Source organism: Astyanax mexicanus, chromosome 20 (assembly GCF_023375975.1).
Source record: "Astyanax mexicanus isolate ESR-SI-001 chromosome 20, AstMex3_surface, whole genome shotgun sequence".
NCBI lineage: Eukaryota > Metazoa > Chordata > Actinopteri > Characiformes > Acestrorhamphidae > Astyanax > Astyanax mexicanus.
This window is the reverse complement of record NC_064427.1, coordinates 580,469-606,276: the sequence shown is the minus strand read 5'-3', so window position 1 is coordinate 606,276 and position 25,808 is coordinate 580,469. Positions and strand designations below refer to the sequence as shown.

The 25,808-nt window shown below is 36.8% G+C and overlaps 2 protein-coding genes across 3 annotated transcripts; one reads left to right on the top strand and one right to left on the bottom strand.

Moving 5' to 3' along the window:
• Window positions 1-741: 741 nt before the first annotated feature.
• oclna (occludin a) lies at window positions 742-12,878 on the top strand. Its single transcript, XM_022680750.2, has 9 exons — window positions 742-823; window positions 1,169-1,228; window positions 2,639-3,302; window positions 5,256-5,423; window positions 9,216-9,337; window positions 9,910-10,092; window positions 10,512-10,683; window positions 10,937-10,978; window positions 12,086-12,878. Exons 2-9 carry the CDS (start codon window positions 1,176-1,178, stop codon window positions 12,182-12,184), a joined length of 1,503 nt encoding a protein of 500 aa, XP_022536471.2. The 5' UTR covers window positions 742-823; window positions 1,169-1,175; the 3' UTR covers window positions 12,185-12,878.
• On the bottom strand, window positions 12,868-25,808 carry erap1a (endoplasmic reticulum aminopeptidase 1a). 2 transcript variants are annotated; one of them, XM_022680748.2, is made up of 19 exons: window positions 25,720-25,808; window positions 24,364-24,897; window positions 23,468-23,606; window positions 22,555-22,689; window positions 21,779-21,899; window positions 21,116-21,270; window positions 20,903-21,016; window positions 20,198-20,329; window positions 19,981-20,112; window positions 19,208-19,291; window positions 18,713-18,870; window positions 17,998-18,077; window positions 17,647-17,830; window positions 17,080-17,236; window positions 16,239-16,423; window positions 15,997-16,158; window positions 15,039-15,179; window positions 14,674-14,755; window positions 12,868-13,770 (listed from the first exon to the last, which is right to left on the bottom strand). In XM_022680748.2, exons 2-19 carry the CDS (start codon window positions 24,831-24,833, stop codon window positions 13,609-13,611), a joined length of 2,793 nt encoding a protein of 930 aa, XP_022536469.2. In that variant the 5' UTR covers window positions 24,834-24,897; window positions 25,720-25,808; the 3' UTR covers window positions 12,868-13,608. The 2 variants fall into 2 exon arrangements, with proteins under 2 accessions (XP_022536469.2, XP_049324453.1); XM_049468496.1 differs by lacking the exon at window positions 25,720-25,808 and adding an exon at window positions 25,540-25,637.

Below are 25,808 nucleotides of genomic sequence, written 5' to 3'. Positions count from 1 at the left end.
TAAGAGACCATTTAAAAATGATGATTTTCTTTGATTTTAGCAAATTAAAAACCTCTGGAATATAATCAAGAGGAAGATGGATGATCACAAACCATCAAACCACCAAACTGAACTGCTTGAATTTTTACACCAGGAGTAAAGCAGCATAAAGTTATCCAAAAGCAGTGTGTAAGACTGGTGGAGGAGAACATGATGCCAAGATGCATGAAAAAAAAAACTGTGATTAAAAACCAGGATTATTCCACCAAATATTGATTTCTGAACTCTTAAAACTTTATGAATATGAACTTGTTTATTTTTTGCATTATTTGAGGTCTAAAAGCTCTCAGACAACGCTACATTTTGTCTGTAGTTTATAGAATAAAACAACAATGTTCATTTTACTCAAACATAAACCTATAAATAGTAAAATCAGAGAAACTGATTCAGAAACTGAAGTGTTCTCTTAACTTTTTCCAGTGATGTAAATGTTAAAATGTTCATACAAAGATACGTTTGTATTAGTGTTTCATATTATTTTAGATTAATAATATTATAAAGTAATTTTATGCAAAATAAAATTATATGTATATCTATTTTATTTGTATATATGTGTAATAATTATGATTATAACAGGAAATAGTTTGTGAAATTAGATAAGATCTGTACTGAGAGCTGGTGCTGCTGTTGGTGAAGCGGATAAACAAGGGGCGGGGACACACAGTGACGTCACTGTTTGTGTGGGCGGGGCGATCTTTGGGCGTATGAACGTTTAAACTACACCTGCGGAAAATCAGCTCAGTACCCGGATCTCCGCCAGCAGAGCGCAGCTACAGCAGCACAGGTGAGCCTATTATACACTTAATACCAGATTATACACTTTATACAGGCTTTATATCACCTGTAGTCATCTTTAATAACTAATAACAGCTTGGTAATTATTAATTTAATGTGATTATGTGATTCTGTTGGCTTTATGTTGAGTTTATCTACAATATTTATCTACCAAAACACCACAAGCTCTCAGATTACAGATAATAACTAGCATTTAACTCACAGATCAGACCCTGTTTATGTATTAGATATTAAGCTCCAGTGTAGTGTAGGATATTATGTGGAGTAATTAATAAAGCAGTAAATGTTGTGTTTGAGTGATTATATTCTCTTTTTCTTTGTTTTTCTGCTGCAGAGGGAAAATGTCTTCCAAACCAAATGGAAGTCCTCCTCCCTACGAGTCTGAACCGGAATAGTAAGAGCTTTTATTCTCTTATACTTCTCTGGTTTTAATGCTTTTATTTTATGTTTTTTTACATTTGAGTAAATCTTTTATTACATTTCTACTCAGCTCAGTCTTTGTGTTTTAATGCATTTAGACTTAATGTTAGAATATTCCTCCAGTTTCAGTAAAAAAGACTGTTTTTACTCTGATTTCAGCTTTTATTTTGTTATTAACGAGTCAGCAGTGCATCAAATATTTACCAAACAAAATAATTTAACTGCTAAAGGAAAAAATGTTTGGTGTAATAAATAAAAGTCATAATGATTGTGCATTGTTTGGTGTGTCTACTGTAATGTTAAAGGTGGTATTTTTTTTTTTTAAATAATGTAATAATGTTAAAATTATTTTATTTAAAAGGTAGTTGTTTGGTTGTTGGTTTTCAGGCTTTAGCCAAATGTTTTATTTATTTCTTTATTTTTAATCTTTCAGTTTTTAACTGGTTTGAGATGCACTGAATATTTGGCAGCTTAAAATATTTTAACAGAAAATGGCATAAAATATTAAAGTAAAATATTTAAGGAAAACATAAAATAAAGTAAAAAGACTGAAAGCATATGCTGAACTTTATTATGCTTTGTAATCAAAAATATTGGGATGTTAAAAATGATCACTGTCAATTTTTGTTTGTTATAGTTGTAGATTTATATTTGCTTTTTTTCTTGCTAATTTTAATGAAAGCCTGCAATAAAAAAAACAAGTTTGGTACTTGATATTTAAACTTCGAGCAAATGTTTCATTTTGTTTGGGTTTGTTCAGTTTCAGCCAAAACATTTCAGAATTTATTTGTTTATTTATTTATTCATTTTTAAAACATCCTCTAGTAATGCGTACCCTAGCCTGTGTTCTCCTGCTGAATAATGTGGCTGAAAGTTATATAAGATAAATCTATACTGAATCATGCTGTGATTTGCTGGTGTATCTGGTAGGATGTCAACGATGTTCATGTTCAGCAAATATTCTTTGACCAAAAATGTTAGTGCATCTCTAATATTATTGATTTAAAGATATTTATTATTGACTACAAATGTTTTAATCAATATTATGGCAAGAACTGCTCAACTAAGAAAATAATAAAAAATGAAGGTCCGTCAAACTGAAAAGAAGAATCAGATTTTTAAGAAATCTTTAAGAAAGTATCTTCAAGTGTAGTCACACATTTTTTTTGAATAATGATGAAACTGGCACTCATCAGGACCGCCACAGGAAGGGATAGAAGAGCGAGAGTTTCCTCTGTTGTACAGGATAAGATCATCAGAGTTTCCAGGATCAGAAACAAATTTTTTGATTAGTATTTTGGTTTGTTTAACACTTTTTTTTGTTTTAAAGCTTTAAAACTAATTTTAATTTTATCTGGTTCTGTCTGTGTTTTGTGTTCTGCAGTAACGTGGTGCCTCAGCCCGCGTACTCCTACTACCCTGATGAGGAAATCCAGCACTTCTACCGCTGGTCGTCTCCGCCGGGCATCATTAAGATCATGGCGGTGATGTGCATCGTGCTCTGCGTGGGCATCTTCGCCTGCGTGGCGTCCACGCTGGCATGGGACACCACAGGGGGCGTGGCCGGGTACTCTGGGTACGAATCTGGGTACGGCAGCTCTTTCGGAGGATCGTACGGCGGGGGTTACGGTGGGGGGTACGGCGGGGGCTATGGCGGGGGTTACGGGGGCGGGGGTTACGGGGGCGGGTTCGGGTACGGACTCCTGGGCTCCCAGAACGACCCGAGGAAGGCCAAGGGCTTCATGATCACCATGGCCATCGTGACCTTCGCCGCGCTCCTCGCCATCTTCATCGTGCTGATCTCCCACAGGGGGCGCTCTCGCAAGTTCTTCCTCATCCTCATCATCTGCTCCGCCATCCTCGCCGCCTTCATGCTGATCGCCACCATCGTGTACCTGGTGGGCGTGAACCCCATGGCCCAGACCACCGGCTCCATGCAGTACAACCAGGTGATCGCCCTGTGCGCCCAGTACCAGGACCCGTCCATCTCCAGCCAGCTGCTGGTCAACCAGTACCTGTATCACTACTGCGTGGTGGATCCTCAGGAGGTGAGGGGTGATCAGTGGAGGTGATCAGTGAAACTCGATCACACTCTTTAAACAATGGGATCTAATACAAAGGGTCCTTTTGTTCTTTATTCTTTATTCTTTGTTCCTCAACCAGTTTTTAGCACCAAAACCATTTTTATACAAGAGCTTGAAGAACCTTCCTGTCCAATTAAAACAGCTAGAAACCATAAAGGGTTTTAACTCACACCTTTAATAAACATTTTATATATATATATATATATATTATTTTATATATGTAAATATTTAATTTTATAGAAATAAAAATGGCTCTGATTCTATGTAGGGATGATGCACCATATATACAGCAACTGAAATTATTTGACCAAAATAACACTTTTTTTTTTTTTTTACAACTTATTTATTTATTTAAAAAAACAAGGAGTCCCTATTATTGTGAAAAACAATGATTATTTTAGTGTTCACAATAAGACAATGGGTCAAATCATTTATACAGAACAATGGCTATTTTAATTGTTTGTTTATCTAGTTATTACTTTTAATTTTCCTATGAAAAGAAAGGGGTCTTTTTTTTATTCAGGCAGAAATGTGAAAAAAATCTTTCTAAGAACAGAATGGAAGGAAAGACTAAACAATGAACAATGGCTGGTGTCATATTGTTTTTCGTTGGTGTGTCTGCTGGGATGGTAAAAATCAGTCAGTTTTCCAGTGTTATTTTATATCATTTTTAAATCGCCTTTTCTTTGAAAAACAAAAACATGACACAAATTGAGCATTAAGGTTATTTAGTTTAATAGTAGTTTAATATTTTATTTTTAGTTCACTGACTTTTTTTTGTCACCATTTGTACAGTTTGTAGCACGTATAGTTTAAAAAGTAAAGAATTAATAAATTATTATATAATATTTTTTTTTTTTTTTAATGGAAATAATAAAAATGGTTCTTTCATGGCTTCACTTAAATATAACTCTAAATACTGGCGCTCTTCTTGTGTATAATATAATGTTTCTAATGTTTGATGATATTTTGTTCACTTTTTAGGGAACTTTTTCTGCCAGTGTTTAGAAATAAGGAAGTTTTTATATAATCCGCTTTCATTTCCCTGAATCCTGAATGACTGAAACTGTTTGTCTATAGATTACAATTTCCATATTCATTACAGCCCCATTTTACTGACAATCCCTAAAAAAGTATCAGTACGTTTTTGAAGAAATTTTTATACAGTTAATTTTATATAGTTTTATTTATCTATAACATCATTCAGTTGCTATATGTTGACCCTTATGTTATATTTTATGTTTTGGATATTTTGTAAACATTTTCAATATTTTTGTCATTTCTATTCTAATATTCATTAATATTTAAAAAAAATCATAAACAACAAGACAGAAAATTATATTTATGTTGTTTAATTTATGCAGTGCTGAAAAAAAGTGGCTAGATAACTAAATAAAATTTTATTATAAATAAAATGTTCTTAAGTCACCATTTTATAAGACTTAAGTTCTTCATTGAAGAATAATTAGTAAATATATACAGCTCTGGAAAGATTCAGTTCCTGAATCAGTTTCTCTGATTTAGCTATTTATAGGTTTATGTTTGAGTAAAATGAACATTGTTGTTTTATTCTATAAACTACAAACAACATTTCTCCCAAATTACAAATAAAAATATTCTCATTTAGAGCATTTATTTACAGAAAATGAGAAATGGCTGAATTAACAAAAAAGATGCAGAACTTTCAGACCTCAAATAATGCAAAGAAAACAAGTTCATATTCATAAAGTTTTAAGAGTTCAGAAATAATCAATATTTGGTGGAATAACCCTGGTTGGTTTTTAATCACAGTTTTTTTCATGCATCTTGGCATCATGTTCTTCTCCACCAGTCTTACACACTGCTTTTGGATAACGTTATGGCACTTATTTATGTTTGAGTAAAGCTCAGCTCTAACCGTCTCCTCCTCGTCTCCAGGCGGTGGCCATCGTTTTTGGGTTTGTGGTAACGGCGTGTCTCGTCATCATCCTGGTTTTCGCCATTAAAACCCGTCAGAAAATGAACGAGTTTGGGAAGGAGAATGTTCTGTGGCACAGAGAGAAATTTGTGGATGATATGAATCCTCCTCAGGATGTAGAGGACTGGGTATGTACATTCTTTTTTTTCTCTTTTTATGATGTGAAGATAAATTGACTAAGATAAGTAGTATTTTTGTGTCATTATTGCGAAATAATGAATTACAATAAACATCATCATTATAAGAGCTGTGATAACATCGTCAGTAACAGTAAACTCGGACTGCGTTTCCTGCTCTCTACACTGCAGACTGTGATCATGTGACATATTGAGGCTGGAGGCAGAGCGAGGCAGAGAGTAGGGTAGAGGTGAGGTGCTAAATTTATTTAGAGAATAGCACTGCTGAAGGGAATTTGTCTAAAATAGCACTGTTGAGGTAAATTCATGTGGATAATAGCACTACTGAAGGGAATTTGTCTAATCCTGAGGTACATTTCTTGCTTAGTTGCACTGTCAAGGTAAGTAGCTAGCTAAATGTATAATTAGAATAGCACTGCTGGGGTAAATTCATATTTAAAACAGTACTTCTAAGGGAAGTGCATGATTAATATTGCACTGCTGATTTTTTATTAGAATAGCATTGCCAAGGTAAATTTATGATTAGAAGTTTATCTCTAATTTTATAGCATTGTTCTAAAAATGTTTTGTGGCGTTTTTAGTACTATTAAACTATAGAATCTGTTAATCATTACGCAACTCTATTTTCGTGCCATCTACAAATTTGGATTAGTTTTAGATTTTAAGGAACTAATTTTGCCAGTGTTTGATAAGGAACTTTTTTACGCAACATAATCAGATTTCATTTCCCCAACTTTTCTCCTGAACAGCTGAAACTATTAATTTTCTAAAGATGTTGGGAAACATTAAATATATAAAAGGAAGTTTTAATATTTCCACGCTCTGTTTCTGTTCCTCCCTCAGTTTCAGAGTTAATCAGGGTGTTTGTGTTTTGTTGAAGATCTGGGTTAATGATTTTATTATCATAAACTTTTATAAGATGAATGAAATGAGAACAGGTCATCACAATAATTACGCTATTCATTATCTTATTAATTAATTGTTCAGTGCTGTGAGACACCTGTTACCTGTTAGCTGTAGCAGTGGTGAGTCAGGGTGAGACCGCGGGTGAATTGTTGAGAGGTGATGCAGCAGTGAGACGGCTGGTCGTTGGGTAAAGCAGCTGCAGGTGGAGAGACAGGTTTCTGTCAGGGCAGGTGGGGGAGGGGAAGTCTCACACATACCTGGTTTCTGGGTGTGGCTTTGTTGTGACAGTTTCACTCAGGTGTGCTGGAACTGTGAGTTTCTCATTTTTAACTCAGTTCAGCACTATTTATATACAGATTCAAAAGTTTGGACACACCTTTTCCTTCAGGTGATCTATGAGATTATGAAGGAACACATAATGAATCATGTAGTAACTTAAAAACAGTGTTAAACAAACTAAAATACTCTGTGAAGTATTTAGATGCTCTTATCTGGGGAGCTGTTTGTTAACTTGTGGTTTCTGAGGCTGAAAACTCTGATAAACTCATCCTGTACAACAGAGGAAACTCTCGCTCTTCCTTCATTTCCTGGGGTGGAGCCTTGATGAGTGCCAGTTTCATCATCTTAACGTTTTTGATGGCCTTTGTGGTGAATGCACTTGAGCATAGTTTTGAAATTCTTGAAATTCTTCCTTTATCTTTATTTAGTTGAGTCGTTGTTTCTTCTCATAATCTGGATTCGAACATTACTCAAATATTCACTATTCACTGTATACCTGTAACTCTACCTCTTCACTACTTTACTTTAACTGATGCTCTCAAACATCAACATTAAGAGACAAGAAATTCAAGTAATTAACTCTTGATGAGTTCAGCGCAGCTGTTAACTGAAAGCCTGAATTCCAGGAGACTCTACCTCATAAAACTGACTGAGAAAATCAATGATCATCAAATCTAAACAAGAGGAACTACTTAGAAGAACGTAAAATATAAAATATATTCTAGTTTGTTTAACGCTTCTTTGTTTAGTAAATTATTTTTTTTATGTTTTTCTTCAAAGTTTGGTCTTAATCTTTAATCAGAGTTCAGTGTTAATCTACAATACAGAACATTTAAAAATAATAAAAAAAAATTTTTTTTTAGCTTTTTCCCCCAATTTTGGAATTTTGCAGTTATGTTGAAAGTTTTTTTCCCCTCTTTTTCTTTTTTCTTAAAAAATGTTTCAAATGAGTTTGTTTCACTAGTTCAGTTGTGTGTGTGCGCGTGTGTGTGTGTGTGTGTGTGGTGTGTGCGCGTGTGTGTGGTGTGTGCGCGTGTGTGTGGTGTGTGCGCGTGTGTGTGGTGTGTGCGCGTGTGTGTGGTGTGTGCGCGTGTGTGTGTGCGCGTGTGTGTGTGCGCGTGTGTGTGTGCGCGTGTGTGTGCGCGCGTGCGTGCGTGTGCAGACTGGTTGGACCAGTAGCTGTGGTAGGTAAACTGCAGAGCTGTTTTCATGAACTGGAGCTTTATTTTCCTGTGTTTTACCTGTGGTTAGTTTTTTTTAATACACCTGTATCAGTTCTATGGAAAGAGTTAATTTAACTCTGTGTAGACGCTGCTGCTGCTGCTGCTGCTGCTGCTGCTGTGGAAATAAATAAAGTTATTATAAAACACGGCCGGCTGGTTCTGCTGCTTCTCAGGTGCAGCAGTGTAGAGTGTCGGGTTATTGTGGCGTGTTTAGACCTGCAGCAGAAGCACTAAAGAACTGAAACGTACGTGTGTGTGTGTGTGTGTGTGTGTGTGTGTGTGTGTGAATTATATATACATGTAGGTGCAAGTCAGAGACCACTCTTCATGTTTTTAATTTTAGTGAAGACGTTCCAGTTCAGTACAAGTGAGAGAGATTTTGAGAAAATAATTGATTTAAAGGGAAAATAACAGAACTGAAAATTCTGTACAATATTTTACAATTTTAGCTGAAATTTAAAAATTGTACGATGTTTTAAGATAAAATCGAACCAGCTAAACCGCTCTAGCAACTAACCAGAACTGCCCATTTCAGATAGAGGAGAAAATTGAAAGTCTACAGAAAAAATCTACAGGTATTTTAGAATAGAATATAATGGAATATAATATAAGCGTATACATGCTTTATTATATATTGGCTGTAGAAAAGTATGGACATCAGAACTTCTGCCAAAATGTATTCACCACAGCTTTAGCGCCTCTGCTGGCTGGTTGCAGTATTGCGTGCATATTTGTAGCTCCTCCCACCACATATTTTCTTGTTTCCATGACTATACAGCCCCGCCCATTATCTCTCTCGTCTTTATATCTCCAGTGTTCGATACCAGCTGTTAGTTCTGCTGTATTATCATAAGGAGGTGGGGCTACACTTAGGAATAAAGTGATTGGCAGGAATGAAGTGATTGCATTGCATGGAGTAGGTACAGCAGTGGAGTTGGAATCCAGCTGTTAGATATATGATTAGCTAGTTAATCAATAATACTGTAATTGATCATGTGGTGTTATTGTGTTGTTGGCTGCATTAACAGATGCAAAAAAACTCTTTATATAAAGTTTTTTTAGTAAGTCTAATAGAGTTGGGTTAATAAGTTAAACTATACTGGAGAACAAAATTAAATCCACTCTGTTACTGGCCCTTTAAGCAGCACTATAAACTCAATGAAGGCAGCCTGAGACACTTGGTTTGGGAGAAAGGGGGCGGGATTATTAAATGATTGTGGCTCCGCCTCTTGTCACTACTGAGCAGATTCTGGTTGCAAATTTGACTACTTGGCTTTGGACATTTTTGGCTTCCTTTCTAAAGAATGAAATAAAATGCATTACATTACAGTTTGATACAGTATGAGTTACATGAAATGTTTAATCACTCTCTCAGGTGAATAATGTATCTGGAGCTCCAGAGCCGGTTCTGAGTGAATATCCTGAGAAGTTCGGAGGATCCAGGACCTACCTGGACGACAGCAGCTCGATCTACGACAAACCTCCCGAGAGTTTACCGTGAGTTCAGCTCTAATAAACTGTGGAGTTTCACAGATTTTATCTCATTTTGTGCTGTTTTTACTTTTACACATGGTGTGAATTTAGCCATTTGATATTAAATTGAATATACATGAAACATCTGACCCATGAGGTTGTTTGAACTATAATAAACCATAATGAAAAAAAAATAATAATGAAAAGCTTCTCTGTTGAGCTTTTGTTTACATCCCTCCCCATCTCCTTATAAGGGCGTGTTTTTTCCCGGCCGTGTCCCAATTCACTAGCCGGGTTCGACACAAGTCGGATCCCGTGTGAGGAGCAGTGTGTTTATTTATTTTATTTTTTCCTTTTTTCTTGGGTTTACCTGCTTTGAGATCAACTGTTACACAATTGGGTTCAACAACCCTCTGGGCTGGAGAGCTCATAATCTGTAGCTCCATCCCATTACAGTTCATTTTACAAAAGAGATTTTTTTTTTGTGGCCATGTAATGGCTTGGAAAATATCTGGGCACGGCCAAACTTAATTTCCAACCCCTGTTGTAAGTGATGTAATTTAAGTGTGTGTGTGTGTGTGTGTGTGTGTGTGTAGGGGGGTGGAGCACAGCGTTCCGGTGATGAACTCGGTTCCGTACTACAGCAGCTCGGAGGTGGGGAGCTCGGCCAGTCGACCCAAGAAGAAGCGAGCGGGACGCCCCCGCCGCTCCGAAGGAAAAGACTACGACACTGACTACGCCTCATCCGGAGACGAGCTCGACGACCAGGACTTCTCCAGGTAAACTCACCTCACCTGACCTGAATGGTTAGCACAGTTAACGGATAGTGCTAATTCTGCTCTAGCAGTGCTATACAGGGTTAGCTGCAGACTACAATCCAATAATATACTCACCTCTGAACGGTGAAATGGCTAGTGGTTAGCAGGAAATGCTCCAGCCTTAGTGCTGGAGAAACTTCACTGAAAACTCACCCTTATAACTCTGTACTTCAGCAGAGTGGCTTTACAGCTCCTTAATGCCTGACTGATAGAATTCATACATAAGGAGCTCTGATGATATTAAAGTATTTTAGGTGCATCTTATAGTGTGAAAAATACAGTATCTGCTAATCTGAGGAGAAAATACACGCTGAGTGCTGCAGTAAGTGTAAATCTCCTGTTTTTAAGGTGGAATGTTTTTGGTTTTTCTCTGTTCTCAGTGAGTTCCCGCCCATTGCGTACGATACGGAGCGCGAGAGTTATAAGCGCGAGTTTGATCGGCAGCATCAGGAGTATAAGACCCTGCAGACGGAGATGGACGACGTTAACAAGCGTCTGGCCGACGTGGACCGAGAGCTGGACGAGCTGCAGGAAGGAACTCCTCAGTACCTGGTGAGATAAATAAATAAATAAATAAATAAATAAAGATGTATTTCTTTTTCCGTTGGTCTTCTTTACGCTGAGTCAGGCGTGACCCGATACCCCAGTGTTTACCTGTACATACACCTGTACCTGACCTGACCTCCGCTCTCACTGTACTTTACTCCACCTGATGATGAACAGACTCATCATTACCCTGCCTGAAACTGAATTCAGCTGTTTATATTTCTGCTGACCTGTTCCTGTCGTTGTTGTTGTGTAACAGGATGCTCTGGATGAGTACAACGCGCTGAAGGACAAGAAGAAGGTAAATCTGATTCACCTGGACGTTTCTCACACTTTCATCAACAGCAAAGTGCTGAGCAAGAGTTCACTTTACTACAGTACTTTTACAGTGCTTTAAAAGTTACAGGATATTAATATTCCAGCTGAATTTGAGAGTAAATTGAGGAAAATCTTTTATTTTTAAAGCTCTTTTCACTGAAGGTGCACTGCTATTAATGATGATTTGTTAAATGAATTAAATAGAATATTAAGGATATATAAAAGTTTATGTATTTTGTAAACTCTGAACACAACAATGAAAAGTACATTTTAAATATTTTAAACCCTTCCCCATTCCTTTTTAATGTAGTGAATTCAGTGTTTCAGTTAAACACACGATTACTGTTTTTGAAAGCTTAGATATGTAGATCCATCATTAAAACTATTGTAATTATTAGTGAAACAGTGAAATAAATGAGTGTATTTGTAAAATGGCTACAAAGATGTTCAATTTCCAAACCCTTGATACACTTTTCTGCTCCACCTACTTCTCCCCATACGCCAAACATGTGGGTTGCCAGATTGACCCACAGTGGCAAGCGACAATGAGTCTTATTCTGTAGCTGATCAGTTAATATATATTTGCAATGTCCAAAATCCCAATTTCTTCTACGCTAAATTATGTAGCTACATTTAGCAACCTTACTGAAGCTTAGTGATCCTTTACCTCTTGCCGTTTACCTGTTCATCTGAAAAAACGGCAAGCTTGCCCGTTTGCGTGCTGCAGTGTTGTATACCTGACAGCCCTGTGTGTGGAAATGGGAAAACACACATACATAGCTACAGTTCAAGTAATAAAATACTGCCTGAAGCTGTAAACTCAACAAAAAAAAAACAGCAGTAAATTAAGTTTTTCTTTTACCCTTTTAATTTATTTTATTTTCAGTTTCTACCTTCTGGCCTTCTACCTTTTTTATTTATTTTAACCGTTTACTTTCTTTATGAAATGTTACTGTTTTGTTTATGAAGTTCTTTATTTTAGATAAAACTGATTAAAACACTTGATCTTAATTTTATTTGTATTTTTAATTTTTTTTTAAGGTTAATTGATTTAAAAACCTGAATGTTTTTCCTCTCTTTTGTTTTACAGAGTGCTGATTACCTGATGAAGAAGAGGAAATGCAAGTATCTGAAAGCGAAGCTGAATCACATTAAGAGGATGGTCAGCGATTACGACGCTCGAGCGTAAAATCCCCCAATCTCCTGAGTGGGCGGGGCTTTACTGAATATTGGTAGATTAATATGTAAATTTACTAATATTCATAACGCCTGGGTCATATTTAGTTCTTTATGATCAGTATAAACGGTTTTATGAATAGTTTTTTAATTGTTCAAACAGGTCAAAACGCTGAAATAATTCGCTAAAGTTTCGTAAGTTTCCGTGTTCTGGCGTCGGGCCAGCTGACGTAAGCTACTCCCGTTTCCTTTAACGTCGTTTTGTTGTTTTTTGTCCGGGTTCTAAGGGCTCTTTATTTTAAAACTATATTTTAAGGTTCTAGATACTCCAGATTTGTACTGTACTAACTCCTTCAGCTAATTTATTTATAATTATTATTTTTAAGTTTTAATAACAGCAGCATGCGTCAAATTACTGCTGTATTTTTATTTTATATTTTTATAGGTTGTTTGGGACTCAGGAAATCATTTGTGTACAAATCGCTGTACGTTTATGTTGTTTAACACTGTGAATGTTTTCATGTCTTTTTGTTTTGTTTTTTTAATGTTGCATGTATTAAAGTGCAAAACGTATTTGTTTATATCTGTAAATATGCAAATCTCATGTCTGTGCAGGTTATGAATTTCCAGATTTGTTGGTGATTTTGACTTTAAAATGTTTTTATTAGATAAAATAAAATGTTTTTACATCATCCATTTTAAAAAAATGTTCCAAATGTATTTATTTTAGAGGACTTTGTGCTTCATATTACAAAAAATACAATCAGTAGTTTTTGTACCAAAAAGTGCTTTAAAAATAGAATCTCAACACTCTACATATAGACTCCGTTCACATTACAAACCACATTAATCAGTTCTGATTATTTGCTCAGATTGGGCTTGGTTATCTTAATGCTTCACTTATTAAATACAGCTCGGGAAAAAATAAGAGAGCATTTAAAAATGATGAGTTTCTTTGATTTAAAGGAGAAATCTGGTGTGAAATGGATCACTTTAGCCTGGTAATAATGTGAACGCAGCCGTACTTAATGACCTGCAGGATTCTCCAGGAGGAGCTTCATATATAAACCTCGTTTAGCAGAGCGCCATCCAAAACCACCATACATTAGCAGTGTATTAGCTCCAAAGTCTATGCTGCAGGTGAGGTGGGGCGGAGCCTAATCTAATGAGTCTAATGAGGCTTCGCAATGACCTCATGGTGTGCATAACTGATTGGGATGTTTTCCTTTTATCTTTGGATTGTATTTGTGCAGAGAATTGTGGGTAACTGAGGGCCAGGAAGGATACATCAGCTGCGCCCTTCAGATCGAGGGCTGTGTTTCTGCATACGGTTGTTTTAGTTTGGAACAGATTCTATAATATAACACCTGAGAAATGCTAGAGTTCTAGACTTTGGGACGCACTCCGGATCAGGAACATTATGAATCTGCTGAGGTTCTACAGGGCCGGTCCGGTGCTGTGGCGGTTCAGCCAATCCTGGAGAACCGGAACGTTCTGATCCATCCAGCGAATGTTCTCCTGGATGTTCTGCAGGGCCTGCTGGATGCTGCGTAGCCCCGCCCCTGTGCTCTCATCCAGAGAACCGAAGAACGATTGCACCTGTAGAAACCAGAATATATTTTATATATAGTTCATATATAGTTTATATTAAAACCAGGCATTTAGTATCTTTATAAACACTGATGGAGGTGAGTTTATTTGTATAGCTGCTTTCATCCACAGTGATAAAATTGGAACTGCTGCTGATGCTGCAGCATTGTCGAGTAACATCACAGCGCTAACACTCGGAGGAAAGCACAGTGACTCGGTTCTGATACATCAGCTCACAGACGCAGCCTTGTGCTGATCCACATCACCCTAGGAGTGATGAGGGGAAAGAGAGAGCGCCATCTACTGTACTGTACCCACCTCTGTTTTTGCTTTAAATTCTTACTTTAAAACAAAAACGTCTTCAACAGGGCTGGACAATATGCTGTAAACATCAAAAAATGGTACTCAATCATTTAATAAAATATTAAAAAATGACCATATATTTTGCATAATTTTGCAGCTGCTATGTAGCTAAGCATGTGTGATATAATTCCTGTAGAGTACAGTCTGTGTAAATTACAGTCCCACATCAGAAAAAGTTGGGATATTTTTTGAAAATGCAAATAAAAATTTACATTTCAGGTTTTAGCTGCTCAACTTCATTTAATATATTACCGTAATTTACATTTCAGACCTCAAACACATTCCAAACAAAGTTGGGACGAGGAAATTTAGGGCTTTTATGAGGTAAAAAAAATAATTTTAACGTCCAACAAATGGATGTTAGGCATCTTATTATAATTACATTATCGATTTATTGTACAATATATGGACATAACATCAATAAATATACCTGCCCAATAACCCTGGCTGGTGTAGTATCGTAAGGTTTTTATATTACACCTGAGGAGAACCATGTGTGTGTACTATAATAAATCAAATTAATTGATTTCTTTAAAGTGTAATATGTACCTCCTCCAGCTTTTCCTGAGTTGAGTACTGATTGGTCACGCCCACCACCATCCTCGAGATCGCAGAGGAACCCAGATCAAACCTGAAATTAAAAAATATTTATTTAATATGTATTTAATACTAATCAAAAAATAGTGTCACATGATCACACATGTCCTTTCATATGCAAAACATATAAAACATACTCTGGTTTGTTTAACACTTTTTTTAGTTTGGAACATTTTAGTATTAATCCACAATGCAGAATATTTAAAAATAATTAAAAATTCAATATTATATTAAGATGCTTTCATTAAATTTTAGTTTGGCTCATCAATTCATATAAATGTTTTATTCAAAATGGTCTACAATATACAAATACTCACTTTTTAACCAGTTTCTGCCAATTAGCTGTCAGGAAGTCCCAGGCCAGTCTGTAGGCTGTTGGGTTTTTACTGACGCTGATGATGAGAGACGGGAGCTCGTGGGTCTTCAGGATTTCTCCTTCTAGACCTTTCTCCATCAGCCTGCACTCACACAAACACAGATAAACACACTTTTACTGATAGTTTTAGTGACAGTTTAGTGACAGCTTGATTTAGGGCGTCAGTGTGTCTTTGCTATCATAACAACAGGAAAAGTACACCTGGCGTATCTCTTAACGCACAAAAGGTATGTACTAATTCTAATTCTTAATTAATCATGGGTGTGGTTAATTCTCGGTGTAACGAGAAATAAACCAATCAGAGTGTCTCATCATGGCTCATCATTCTCTTTAAGAGTAGATCAGGTGAGCTCTGTCTTTGTTGGATTGCTATTGTAACGGTGCAGCTACCTGGACGTGTTCAACAAACTCTTCTCAGCAGAGGAAACTGAGCTGCTGGTTGACGCTGTGAAGGAGCTCCAGCAGCTCATTTACGGGAACAGCAATGTTATTTTATTTACTATTCTGTTTATTGTTGATGTAAAAGTTGGGTTTGTGCTGCTGTGTGTTCATGTGTGTGTAATAAGTGGGGGTGTACACTCGGCTCGGCACGGCGCCTGTGTTGCCGAGATAGCGATGAACGTCTGACTGTTGGCATCTGTCTAGGTTGTATTCAGTCAGTGGAGCTCCTGTGTTTTCTGTTACCAAGATAAACAAGATAAAACTCCAGAAATGTACCTGAATACACCTCAGGCGTGAAAATAGAGTGTTGGTGGGGTGTAAGCTAGCAATGAACATCATGACGCACCTTACAGAGAGTTTAAATAGGGACCAAAAACACAATTAAACATGAACACTGTTTTCTACACTGATCACAGTAAATGCAGGTATATTTGATTTAGATATAAAAGTGAACGGACCACTCCAGCTTGTGGGGGAGGGGGCTGTAGGACAGCGCTGCTTTAATCTGACTCCTCTCAGACGGGTACATGGTGCTGCCGTGCTTCTCCAGCAGGAAGTCCCAGCCTTCTTCTGTACGAGCTCCCTCAGTGTACACCACCAGCCGCACGTCAGCCGCCAACCTGCAGGTCACAGCGCAGTGTTCAGCAGGAGTTCAGTACCTGTTAGTGTTCAGCACAGGTCGGGGGGGTTAAACACTGACCTCAGCGCTCCGTCAGACTCCTTCCACTGCCTGAAGAGCCGCTGGGCGGGGCCGACGCAGGCCGGGAGGCGGCGAACGCAGGCGAACAGCAGCAGGTAGTTCCTCAGCATCCTCTCCGACACCGAGCCGTCATCACTCCAACTCTGAGCATCAATCAGCCTCCGGAACACATTCACCAGGTAGCCCTGCAAACACAATCACACCCAGATACTCTATTAATACAGCTCTGAAAATATATAAGAGAGCACTTAAAAATTATGAGTTTCTTTGATTTTACCAAATTGAAAACCTCTGGAATATAATCAAGAGGAAGATGGATGATCACAAGCCATCAAACCACCAAACTGAACTGCTTGAATTTTTACACCAGGAGTAAAGCAGCATAAAGTTATCCAAAAGCAGTGTGTAAGACTGGTGGAGGAGAACATGATGCCAAGATGCATGAAAAAAAAACTGTGATTAAAAACCACCAGGGTTATTCCACCAAATATTGATTATTTCTGAACTCTTAAAACTTTATGAATATGAACTTGTTTTCTTTGCATTATTTGAGGTCTGAAAGTTCTGCTTCTTTTTTGTTATTTCAGTCATTTCTCATTTTCTGTAAATAAATGCTCTAAATGAGAATATTTTTATTTGTAATTTGGGAGAAATGTTGTCTGTAGTTTATAGAATAAAACAACGATGTTCATTTTACTCAAACATAAACCTATAAATAGCAAAATCAGAGAAACTGATTCAGAAACTGATATGCTCTCTCTATTTTTTCCAGAGCTGTATATATGATATTTGTATTAATATTCAGGTTACAGATTAATATTCAGAGCTACAGGTTACTCACCTTCAGCTGGTTCTCCAGAGCTGCCATGTCTCTTTTCTCCATGAGTTTATAAAGCGGCACCAGTTCACTGAAGCCCTGAGTGACCGGCATGATCTCACTCTCAGAGCTCAGATACTGACTGAGACTCAGAGCCCGGTCCAGAGGAACCTTCCCAATACTGAAATCAATAATCAATAACACTTGTTTGTTTTTGTTTAATAAATAATTACGTCCGTTTTTATTCATAGTTTGGATGAGCATATAAAAGTAATGAATAAACACAGAATTGAGGGTCTGTCCAAACTTTTGGGCGGTACTGTATGTTGTGAGGTGTTATCTTGGACAGCATGCTCATGGCAAGGCCAGATGATTTATGTGGTCTCATTAATTTATGGTAATGTTGCTAACTTGTGTAATAATTGACTAAAAATGGTCCGAAACCTTTTGTAACTTGTGTACAAATTAGCATAAAAAAGCATTTTCACTGTTTAGCTCTGTAAAGTGAAACGTACAAAAATAAATATTTTAACTATGACATTATTGAAGTTATTGTGTGTGTGTGTGTGTGTGTGTGTGTGTGTGTCTCACCTGACGAGTTGGAAGATGTTGTGGATGAGACTGGCCCGGTCGTTTCCGCTGAACACGGTGTGATTGAGCTGCAGCTGCCGGATCAGAGCGTCCCACCCCCCCGCAGCGTAATGCACTATATAATACCCCCTCATATCCACATTAAACTTCACCCACTCCACCTCCGCCGGCAGGTACAGCACGTCTACACGCAGAGAGAGACAGTTTATACCATTAAATAATCAAAAATACAGCAGAGAGTAAAATAAAGCATAAAATAATGAAAAAATATATATTATAAATATATAAATATTATACTTTTATACATATATATAATTAGTTGTTAATTTTCAGTACAGGTACAGAACCGACCGTGTCTGGTTTTGAGCAGAAAGCGCTGGACGGAGCTGGAGCCGCTGGTGATGTAGGTCAAGGGCACTTTCCACAGGAAGCTTTGTTTATAAGGAAAAAGAGAATAAATAAATTAAGACACTGCAAAATTTCCTCTGTTTACAGTGGCATTAAAAAAAGAAGGTGTGTAAGAAAATACTGATTTACAGTATCAGTCAAAACTTTCAACACACCTCTTTTCTCTCATTCAGTGTGTTTATTTCTTTTTATGATTTTCTACACTGTAATTTAAATATTGATGACTATATTAATGATTATATATATAAAACTAGTGTTTCTTTAACATTTATTTATAAGGGATTCAAAACCGTGCAGCACAATAAATATTGAAATACTGTACGAAACCGACTTAAAAAAACAAAATAAAATCTTAAGCAGCTTTTATATTGTGCAAAATATAGTTTATATATTTCAGTTAAGGAAAAAAGTAAAAATCCTCTGCAGCTTCTCCGTTATGTTCAAAACTGCATTTAAACAGTGCTTTAAATTGACTCAATTAACATTTCATTCATATTAATTCATAATTGCCCAGCACAACTTATAGTATTGCAATATATAACAATAAGTTAAATTATATGAATTGTATGAATATTTGCATGTCTGTTCAAACAAATGTCACTAATAAAAATAGTAAAAAAAAAAAATTAAAATGACAGTATATAATAAATAAACTAACTTTGGATGATTTGCAGACTCCGCCCCTTTGAGGAATCTCTCCTGCTTCAGTCGAACCTCTCGACCTTTAACCTCCACAGTGATGAGAGGAAATCCCTCCTGCAGCGTCCAGGTATCCATTATCTCCCTCACGTCCAGATCATCCTCCATAAACCACTTCTGTTACAGGAAATATTACCAACATTATCTACATTTAAAATATAGATTTTACCATCAACAATCTGAAGCATTATAGATAGGGTTTAAGTCTGGAGATTGAGTAGGCCAGTCTAAAACCCTCCACTTGCTGCCCCTGATGAACACTTTGTAGTGTTGGCAGTGAGTTTTTTGATCACTGTATTTTTCAAACTATAAGGAACACCACATTATAAGGAGCACTGATGACTTTTGGAAAAATATATATTTTTTAAGTGTGGATTGTAGTGCAAAAAATACAGTATTATATATTTAATTAATACGGGACTGTATCTGTATGAGATAAGTGATGGTACTGTACTGAGGCAGATGTTCTGGTTTTGCTGTCGGAACAGAATCCGTCCTCTTTCAGCCTCCCGAGATCCAAATCATCCGACTGACACACCTGAAAAAAGAGACAAAAACACGAGAAATGCAATTAGTGCAACTAATGCATTAAATTTTAAATACAGATTTAAATAAAATGAAAAAGTGAAATTTAAACTGCACTATTTATTTATATTTTCTTTAAATAAGCAATTTAACAGACCTCTAACTGTATTTCTTACCTGTATAATTTGCTTTGAATATGTTGCTTGACTTTGTTTTGTTTTTGTTTGTTTGTTTTTTTCACATGCACATTTCACATGCAAATTTTTGTTTTATTTTGGGGTGTTTTCTATCATGAACATTTCTTGTGCTTTTTGTACATGTTGTGCTTTTTGCAAAAAAAAAAAAAGACAAATAAATAACTGAAAAAAAGCAATTTAGATGCTCTTTTTTAGAAGTGCAATGTTTTATTTATTCATAGTTTTTACTTGAAGTGAAAAAATATGTCAATGTGAATGTCAAGATAAGCATTATTATAACCCTTCATTGTAGAAACAGGGTAAAAAAACGATTTTTTTACAGAATTATAGGATATTTTCATGATACTTGTTGCAAGCCACAATGCATCAGTAAAGCCAAATTCTTTGTAAAATCTACATTATATATACTATACAACTGAAAATACATACCCAAGGAGTTGTTATTTTACCAAAAACAATGGATTTAAAGCTATATGTGTTTAAATATATGTACAGTATATCTCACGTTAGTCAGGCTGTACCACAGGTCAGAGTTCACAGTGTTCTGGTAGCTGTGCTTCTTCAGGTAACGAATGATCCCGATCTTAAACACCTCCGGGGTCAAAAAATCCCTCAGCATGTTCAAAACACACGCCCCCTATATAAAACATACAAAACACTCATTACATACATTAAACATACATTAAACTATGAGTGTTCCATGGAATAATTTGCTTTTATACCTTCTGATATGAGACATCATCAAACATCTCTCTGATCTGAGCCGGATTCTCCACGGGAGTAGAGATGGGGTGGGAGGAGCTTAATGAGTCCACGCCCATCGCAGTGAAACACTTCTCTAAGAAGTAATCGTCCTAAAACACAAAAAGTAAACAAATCATTTTTTTTACTTTTATTTTCAAGACATCAATCTTTACATATAAACTAATTATTCATTTATAATACTGTGTTTTTGAAATTACAAAACGTATCATATCGCGATACTTCAAAACATACCTTAAATGTAATGTTTTTTCATGACTTTAAAAAGTTCTGTATTGTATATTAATACTAAACTTATTCAAACTATGAATAAAAACTTATAAAATGTATTTAGTAAACAAGAAAGTGTTAAACCAGAATATGCTTTATATTTTACATTCTTAGATGATAAGTTTTGAACATCTCTGCTGTATTTGTCAGTTTTATGAGGTAGAGTCTCCTGGAATTCAGGCTTTCAGTTAACAGCTGTGCTGAACTCATCAAGAGTTAATTACTTGAATTTCTTGTCTCTTAATGTTGATGTTTGAGAGCATCAGTTAAAGTAAAGCAGTGAAGAGGTAGAGTTACAGGTATACAGTGAAAAAATATGCTCATGTGCAGTTGCAAAGACCATCAAAAACGTTATGATGAAACTGGCTCTCATCAGGAGCTCCCCAGTCTCTCACCACTTGCAGCTCAGGGTAGGTGAGGTTGACGGAGACGAACTCCATGAACTTGGCGAAGCCTTCATTTAACCACAGGTCGTTCCACCACTGCATCGTCACCAGGTTCCCAAACCACTGGAGATAAGAGGTTTATACAGAGAAGAGAGGTAGAGAGGGTTTATAAACAGAACGCTGCGCTCTCGATACGGACGTATAAAACTGATACACGCGGACCTGATGGGCGAGCTCGTGGGCGATGACCTTGGTGATTCCCAGTTTATCTGAGGTGGAGGAACGTTCCGGATCAAACAGCAGCCCGGACTCTCGGTACGTCGTCAAACCCCAGTTCTCCATCGCACCCGACTGAAAATCTGGGATAGCAGCAAGATCTGGGAAAAAATTGTGATTAGAACAGCACTACTGAGGTAAATTTCTGATTAGCATAGCACTACGGAGGTAAATGTATGATTAGAATTTATCTACTGAGGAAAATATATGATTAGAATAGCTCTACCAAGATAAATATATGATTTGAATAACTCTACTGAGGTACATTTATTACTAAAATAGCTCTACTGAGGTGAATATATGATTTGAATAGCACAGCTAAAGTAAATTTATGATTAGAATAGCTCTACTGAGGTGAATGTATGATTATAAATATTTTGGTCATAGTCTCTGTCAAAAATGTTCATTTTGGTGCATCCATGCTTACAGTTCCTATTTACTGTAAACGATTGGCTACACTGAAAATGTGTTTCTCAGTGTAAATAAAGGCTGACGGGTTGATTGACTGAAATAAAGATATTATTAATGAAATGCATTATTCTCTATAGTGAGTTTCTGCAGGAGTGTGGTGTAGAGTTGCTGAAACTCTGTATAGAGTCTGTTGCTCACCCTGTTTGGGAAGAGGATAGGGGATGTTGAAGTAATCGTCGTAGAAGTCGAGCAGAGTTACTGCGGTGTTCAGAGCGTACTCCGCCTGACTGATCTTCTCCGGAACCGTGTACACCGATATCTACAGCAGCAGATCATCATTACACTACATATTACATAACAGATACTTTTCATAAACAGCTCTGTAAAAAATGAAGAGAGCACTTCAGTTTCTGAATCAGTTTCTCTGATTTTACTATTTATAGGTTTATGTTTGAGTAAAATGAACATTGTTGTTTTATTCTATAAACTACAGACAACATTTCTCCCAAATTACAAATAAAAATATTCTCATTTAGAGCATTTATTTACAGAAAATGAGAAATGTCTGAAATAAAAAAAAAGATGCAGAACTTTCAGACCTCAAATAATGCAAAGAAAACAAGTTCATATTCATAAAGTTTTAAGAGTTCAGAAATAATCAATATTTGGTGGAATAATCCTGTTTTTTAATCACATTTTTTTCATGCATCTTGGCATCATGTTCTCCTCCACCAGTCTTACACACTGCTTTTGGATAACTTTATGCTGCTTTACTCCTGGTGCAAAAATTCAAGCAGTTCAGTTTGGTGGTTTGATGGTTTGTGATCATCCATCTTCCTCTTGATTATATTCCAGAGGTTTTTAATTTGGTAAAATCAAAGAAACTCATCATTTTTAAGTGATCTCTTATTCTTTTTCAGAGCTGTATTTATCTGCAGTCTGATCTGAAGCAGCGTAAAGAAAGAGATGTATACCTCCACGCCATGTTGACTCCGCCTACTGATGGACAGGAAATCACAGACGATAAAAGCCACCAGATATGTGCTCATCTTCACCGTTACATCATACTGATCCTCCAGCAGGCCACCAGCAAGCTCCACCGTCTTCAGCTTTAAAGAAAAACAACAAAAAGCTGTTAAAAAATGTATTTGACATTGCACAAGATTGTGTCTCTTGCATTGTCACTACTGTGTATGTCCGCTGTGAAAACGATGCTGAAACGATATATTGTCCAGTATATATAAAAGGGGACATATTATGCCTCTTTTTACACAAGTTATAAAAAGGCTACAAAGTCCCTTTCAGAATGAGCCGTGTAAGGGCTCTCTCACTTTTATGCAAATAAGCTGTTGCTGGTCTCGTCCCAAGTTTATGGTGAGCATTTATCACACATTAGCGTTAGCTTGTGCTAAATGGCAAAACACAAACAAGCTAGTTCATGCTTAACTGCGATTAAAGCACAAAACTTATTTGATTATTTGAAAGCTCTCACATCTTCCTCATCTGCTGACTTGCCATGGACAGTAGGTACAGATCCCTCCCTCAGACGAAGTCTGACTGCCGGCTAATCCTGCTGTGTACTGTCTGAGGTTCTCAACCAAAATAACTAATATGGCCTTTTTTCAACTGATCTAGTGCGTGGGGCTCTGGTGGGGGTTGCCGGGTGAGAGGTGAAGATAGGGTGGTTCTATGAGGTTTCTTTATTGTGACATCACAATAAGGGAGGAGCATCCAAACAGTTCATAGAATCACAGTCGAGACTCAAGTGGAAATACATAAGCATGCAAAAAAGTGAGTTATGCATAATTTGTCCTCTTTAAATAATCAACACAGTTATCAGTACAGACATATATTCCGTAAATCAGTAAATTAACAGTGTGACTGTACCTTCGGCATGTTGGATATAGAGATGTGCCGTGGCTCTCGGCGAACGCGGATGGAGAAGTTGGCTTTGAAAGCTGGTTCATCAAAGCAGGGGAAAGCAGATCGAGCGTGAGTCGCCTCAAACTGGGTGGAGGCCAAAGTCCTGAAATGGATATAAATCAATTATATAATCAAGAAGAAGATGGATGATCCCAAGCCATCAAACCACCAAACTGAACTGCTTGAATTTTTACACCAGGAGTAAAGCAGCATAAAGTTATCCAAAAGCAGTGTGTAAGACTGGTGGAGGAGAACATGATGCCAAGATGCATGAAATTAAAACTGTGATTAAAAACCAGGATTATTCCACCAAATACTGATTGATTTCTGAACTCTTAAAACGTTTTCTATTTCAGACATTTCTCATTTTCTGTAAATAAATGCTCTAAATGAGAATATTTTTATTTGGAATTTGGGAGAAATGTTGTCTGTAGTTTATAGAATAAAACAACAATCAAAAGCAAAATCAGAGAAACTGATCAGAGAAATTGATTCAAAATTAAGTGCTCTCTTAATTTTGATTATAGTAGTAGGTGTGTGACTAGGGACTGGAGCAAGGGTACTGTAATGAACTGCACTGTGATAGTCCCTCACCGCTCAACTGTTTATATCCAACAAAAATATATCCAACTAAAAAACAGCAAACAGATGAAGCCTTACTGATCCTACACACACAAAACTGACACACTGAATTACACAAACGATAAACAGTTCGGAAAAGTTTCTATGTGTGAAAACAAACCAGTGATAATAAGCTCCTCCCCCAAATAAGCCTATAAACAGTCCTGGGAAAGGAATTATTCGGTCAGTACTAGTGTGAAAACACTTTTAGTGTATTAAATCACAGGATCTGCTCCTACCTGACTTCTCCGCTGCTCGTTCTGTACGTTCCTTTATAAAAGCCGTGAAAACTTTCCGACAGGTTGGCTGAGAACTCCAGCCGGATCACGTACAGCCCCGTACTGAACGTGAAGTTCTCGTAGGACAGTGCGATTTGCTCGAACGCTTCAGACTCCTGGACCTGGAGAAGATGCTGATATCTGGATCCTAAGAGCAGAGCTCTGGAGATCTCCAGACTCTTACTGTGGAGGAAGATGTGCCGGGTTTCCTGCAGAACATCCAGCTGGATCTGAACCGCCCCGCTGAAGCTCAGGGAGGTGAGGTTGGGGTGGATCAGCAGGTCGTAGTGAAGAGGTTTAACACTGTCCGGGAGTCTCATGCTCCACAGTAAACTGGAGAAGGTTGTGTTTCCAGGATTCAGGGCCTCGAGAGGAGGAACGAGGAAGAGGAGGAGGGAGATACTCAACAGCAGCAGCATGATTCTGCTCATCCGGATCCGACAACTCTCAGGAGGAAGATCCAAGGATCCAATACAGGCTGATATCTGATATAATCTGATGGAAATAACATGTTTGAATGGGTTAACAAAACCACTAGCCGTTTCTATTCTAATTAAAACAACAACAATAATTGCTTCCACCTTAAATTGTGTCTCAGATACATATGGGTGGAAATTGATGACAGTTTTTTTTTGCATAGTTTGTTTTTTATAGTTGTTCGTAATTTATAAGCATTAGAATTTTAGCTACATTTTATTATTCTATGTTACATTATTTATTTTATTACATTATTATTATTTTATACAAATTCTTGTGGTTCAATAAGTGGTTGTTAGGGTTGTGCTATTTAACCTACTAGATTAGAAGTTTAGTGTACTATTGAGAAATACAGTTCAGATATTTGTAGATCTGATATTATTACTAGAAGTTAAATATTTAAGAGCTGATATCTGTATTAAGTTTCTGCTGGTATAAACTACATTATAGAGACATATTTACTGGTATAAACTGAGTTATGACTGGTTTTACTGCTGTACTTCAGGCTAAAACAGAGTATTATAAGCTTAGCTCTGTATCTGCTGCAGTATTTAAGGTGGAACCGTATTTAAGGTGGAACAGTAAAATAATTTACTAGATAAAGAACTGCTACAGTATTTAAGAAATAACAGTAAAATATTTACTAGATAAGGAACTTACCCTAACTTGACTTAGCTAAGCTAAAACATCAACAACTCCATCCTCGACCATTAAACGATCCCCAACTACCTGAATATCGCTGTATATGAAGATAAAAAGACCATACATAAACGCTAATTCACCGTGCGGTGTTTAAACATCTTTTATCGCTGTGTTTTTATGAAAAATAATAAAATAAACCTGAGGGAAGCCGCTGTTCTCCTCCATGCAGCTCTAAGCGAAAGTGAAAGCACGGCGCTGATTCGCCAGAATTATTTAGAGACATTATA